General features: G+C 69.0%; 1 protein-coding gene across 1 annotated transcript in view; it reads right to left on the bottom strand.

Annotated features, from left to right (window-relative positions):
• Positions 1–355: 355 nt before the first annotated feature.
• Positions 356–4,468, bottom strand: part of CNGA4 (cyclic nucleotide gated channel subunit alpha 4) — a 14,330-nt gene continuing 10,217 nt past the window's right edge. The window contains exon 3 of the mRNA XM_075069141.1: positions 356–750. Within this exon, the coding sequence (XP_074925242.1) occupies positions 356–750 (395 nt within the window). The remainder of the gene's footprint in view (positions 751–4,468) is intronic.

Genomic DNA, 4,468 nt, shown 5'->3' with positions numbered 1-4,468 from the left:
CTGAGAGTCGCTCCAGGCTAGACAACAGGGCTGGGGGAGCATCAACCCCTTCAGGGGTGAGGAGGCCCTGGGGGCCCAGAGCGAGGGGACTCCCTGAGGGGGCCCACAGCGAGAGACAGACGTGCTAAGGCTCAGAGAGGTGCGGCTCTGGGAGGTGGAGGGGCTGGAGCCCCGAGAAGGGCTGTCGCAGCGAAGGGGGCTCCCCCCACAGACCACATGGGGCCAAGAGTGGGCAGAAGCTGAGCGTCTGTAACATCCGGCTCCCCCACCTCAGCAGCCCGGCCCTGCTCTGCACTTGGACTCTCCGGGCTCTGCTGGGACAGGGCGCCGGGGGCCGCAAGTCATCCCTCCTCCCTCACTGCCCCGGCGCAGCCCCCTGGTCCTCCCCGCTGGCGCCAGCCCAGCCCTGCGTCTGCCACTCGAGGTGCTCGATGCGCAGGGCCAGCTTGAAGGCGCTGGACTCCAGCTCGGCCAGCAGGCGGGCGAACTTGGTCTGCAGGGCGTCCAGCGCGTCCTCCAGGACCCCCGTGCGCCGCTCAGCCTCCTCCTGGCGTGCGGTCTCCTCCGCCTCGGCGTTCACGTCCAGCTTGTCCATCCCCAGCAGGATCTCCCGGCCCTTGGCCTCCAGCGCGGCCTTGGCACTAGGGAACTCCCCCAGCACCTCCTGCAGGTCCTCCTTGGAGAGGCAGAACAGGTCCGAGTAGCCGATGCTCCGGATGTTGGCCGTGCGCCGGTTCCCCGACTTGTTCCCTGGGGAGACAGGACCTGCTGGGACCAAGACCCCCACTCTCCCCAGGGGTGCAGCCAGGCAAGCCCCCAACATCCTGGCTAGGCCTGGCCCTGGAGCCCCCAACATCCTGAATTGGCCCAGCACGGTCAAGAGTGAGAGGCACTGGCAGAGCTGGTCAGGCTGGGATAATGGGGGGCTGTGGGTCAGGGCAGTGGCAGAGCTGGGGGGAAGCCCACCCCACACTTCAGGAAGGGACAATGGGTGGGAGCAAGGGGCCAGAGGCAGAGCTGTGGGGAGCAGGGGGCTGCAGTCAGGACAGAAGCAGGGGGCGGGCGGGCAGGAGCCATGGGCAGGAGCAGATCCTGCAGGGCAGGCAGGGACAGAGAGCTGCGGGACGGGAGCAGGGCCTGCGCAAGCAGGGAGCAAGGCATGGAGCTGCAGGGCAGGCCGGAGCAGGGGGCTGCAAGGTGGGGGGTGGGGGCTGGGAGCAGGGCCTGTGGAGCGGGGGCTGGGAGCAGGGAGCTGTCGGGTGGGATCAGGGAGCTGTGGGGCGGGAGCAGCGGGTGGGAGCAGGGCGCAGGGCAGGAAGCTGCTGGGCAGGCCGGAGCAGGGGGCTTCAGGGTGGGTGGCTGGAAACAGCAGGCGGGGGCAGAGAGCTGTGGGGTGGGAGCAGGGCCAGCAGGGTGGGCGGAAGCAGGGCCTGCGGGGTGGGAGGGAGCAGCGGGGCGGGAGCAGGGCCTGCGGGGCTGGCGGGAACAGCGGGCAGCGGCAGGGGGCCGTGGGGTGGGAGCAGGGCCAGTGAGGTGGCTGGAAGCAGTGGGCAGGGGCAGGGAGCTGTGGGGCGGGAGCAGGGCCAGTGGGGTGGGTGGGAGCAGCGGATGGGGACAGAGGGCTGTGGGGTGGGAGCAGGGGACTGCAGGGTGGGAGGGAGCAGCAGGCGAGGGCAGGGAGCTGCAGGGTGGGATCAGGGCCTGTGGGGCGGGCAGGAGCAGCGGGTGGGGTCAGGGAGATGTGGGGTGGAAGCGGGGTGGGCGGGAGCAGCGGGTGGGGGCAGGAGGCTGCAGGGCGGGAACAGAGCTAGCGGGGCAGCTGGAAGCAGTGGGCAGGGGCAGGGAGCTGTGGGGCGGGAGCAGGCCTGCCGGGGCGGACGGGAGCAACGGTGGGGGCAGGGGCTGCGGGGGCGAGGCGGGAGCAGCGGGCAGGGAGCAACGGGGCGGGGGCAGGGGGCTGCGGGGCAGAAAGCGGGCCCAGCAGGAGCAGCGGGTGGGGTCAGGGGCTGTGGAGTGGGAGCAGGGCCTGCTGGGCCGGAGCAGGGCCTGCGGGGTGGGCAGGGAGCAGGGGGCAGGGGCAGGGATTACGCGGGTTGAGCAGGGCCAGTGGGATGACTGGAGCAGTGGGCGGGGTCAGGGAGCTGTGGGGTGGGGCAGGGCCTGCGGGGACCGGGTTGGGAGGCAGCGGCGTGGGGGCAGGGGGCTGTGGGGCAGGTTGAGGGCCTGCGGGCGGGCAAGGGAGGAGAGTCGGCTGCAGGGGAGGGGGCTAGCGGGGTGGGGCAGGGCCTAGCGGCGGCGGGCGGAGCAGCGGGGGGGAGGGGCTGCGGGGCGGGGGAGCAGCGGGCGAGGTCCAGGGGAGCTTGGGGGGGAGCAGGGCCTGCGGGGCGGGCGGGGGAGGGGGCTTGCGAGGTGCGGAGCAGAGGCCTGCCGGGGGGGCGGGAAGAGCAGGCGTGTCAGGGAGTGTGGCGGCGCGGGAAGTCAGGGGCTGTGGGGTGGGGGCAGGGAGCTGCGGGGTGGGCCACAGGCCTGCGGGGTGGGCCGGGAAGCAAGCGGCGCGGGGGCAGGGGGGCTGTGGGGGCGGGAGCTTGGGGCGGGGTGGGCGGAGAGCGGGGGGCAGGGGGCTGCGGGGGCGGGAGCGGCTTGCGGGGCGGGCGGGAGCAACGGGCGGGGGACAAGGGAGCCTCGGGAGGGAGGCAGGGTGCGGGGGGAGAGCCGGCAGCTGGCCGCGTTACCCTTGATGTTGAATGATGGACTGATTCCCGAGTAAAGCCATCGCCATCACGCAGCGCGTGCGCGAGTCGTCGCACCCTCTCCACGGTCAGCTGCCCTCGCGGATCGAAGTACTCTCTCCGCCCGAACTGTCTGCCTTACACTGCACCACCATCATCGCACGGTGGCTGTAGACTGAGGGCCCGCAGCTTGAGCACCAGCTCCTCCAGCAGCGCCCCCAGCATTGCAGTTGTCTGGAAGAGCGGCCTTGCGCCAGCGTAGGCCAGGTGCCCACCCAGCTCACACGCCACCCTCAGGCCGCAGCTTCCGTCGGCAGGTGCTGCAGGACCTGCTGTCGTTGGTTACCTTCTTGTTGAGCTGCAGGTGCTGGTGCCACGGCCACAGGGTCTTCGCAGGCGCCGGCCCACCGCGCTGCAGCGGCAGGTAGCCCTTCAGCCGCTCGGCCGTCGTGGGTAGAAGGCGGCCTCGGCGTGCTCATGCTGGAGAGATGACAGGGGCTCATGCTCCTTAGGATGGTGGCGAAGCCCCATGACGGCCAGCAGGACAAGACCGGCCCACTCATGAAGAGGAATCCTCTGGGCTGCGGGGGCGGGGGCGTGTTTCGCCCCGGTGGTGAGCACCAGCGTGGAGAAGTAGAACGCTGTAGCAGGTATGGGGCAGAGGGCGGCGAGCCCCGGGCGGCTGTGGTTGGGGTACAACGCCAGGGTGTGTGTGCCGCGGATATCGCGAGCCGAATGGGCCTCGAGACGCGCGTAGTAAGAATGCACGGCATCCAGTGATGGTGACGAATGAGTAGAGCATGAGCTGGGCGATTGCGGGGAAGGCGTGGGGGTAGGCCTGTGCGCGTCTCCCGTGGTCGAAAGGCCTCGAAGAGGGCGCGCGTGCGCAGGACTCTGGATTGGCCGAGGCACTAGCGGCACGTGGAGCCCCAGCCGCAGGTACAGCAGGTTGTGGGCAGCACCGAGGCCACCTCCATGGCAACGATGTGCGGAGCGCAGGTAGCTGCCTGGGAGATTCTGGGCCGGTCCCGCACAACACATACGAGTTCTACATGGATCCCTGCCTCCAGGAACCCTGGCAGAGGGAGGGCAAGAACGGGGCGGGGGGCTGAGGCAGAGGGCACACAAGCTCTTTGCACGCATTTGTATGGATCCGTTATTTGACTCCAGGTCATAACAAGGGCCAGGACCCGGGGAACCGCCGCAAGGCTTGGGGAATTCTGCACTCCGACTGTACTCTTATTATTGGTGTATCTGGCGCCATCCTAGGGTAGTGGAGTCTGGCGGTGCAGTGTTTGCCATCCATGGCCTGCTTGGGCAAACCACTCAGCTCTAGCTTGGCGCTGTTTGCCTCCGGCAGTAGCATTGCATAGCCCACGGGTGCCGGTCGTGCCATCTGCCATCCTGCAGTGCAGAGAGTGAAGTGTTGGTGTGTAGACTACATCCCGAGCATGGCACGTCCTGTTCCAGCCAGAGCATGGGAAGTCTGGGTGTAAGCGGTTTGCCATCATGCTGGGGAATGCAGTAGCCCCACTCATGAGGAAGTAGAAGTAGGTGATGCTGGGCGGGCCAGGGTTTGCTGGACGATTCTGGAGGCCTGGGAAATAAGCGCAGCTTGCCACGCAAGAAGAGAATAGTTGCTGAGTTCTCCCATGGTGCAACCTACCAAGTCCCAGGCCGAGCTCCCAGGGTCGCCCTCAGTAGTCAACTGGCCACTAGCAGAAGACCCACAGAGCCTT

This window comes from Chelonoidis abingdonii, chromosome 1 (assembly GCF_003597395.2).
Source record: "Chelonoidis abingdonii isolate Lonesome George chromosome 1, CheloAbing_2.0, whole genome shotgun sequence".
In the NCBI taxonomy this organism is placed as follows: Eukaryota; Metazoa; Chordata; order Testudines; family Testudinidae; genus Chelonoidis; species Chelonoidis abingdonii.
The sequence above is the reverse complement of the archived record's forward strand: the minus strand, read 5'-3'. Positions and strand labels throughout refer to the sequence as shown.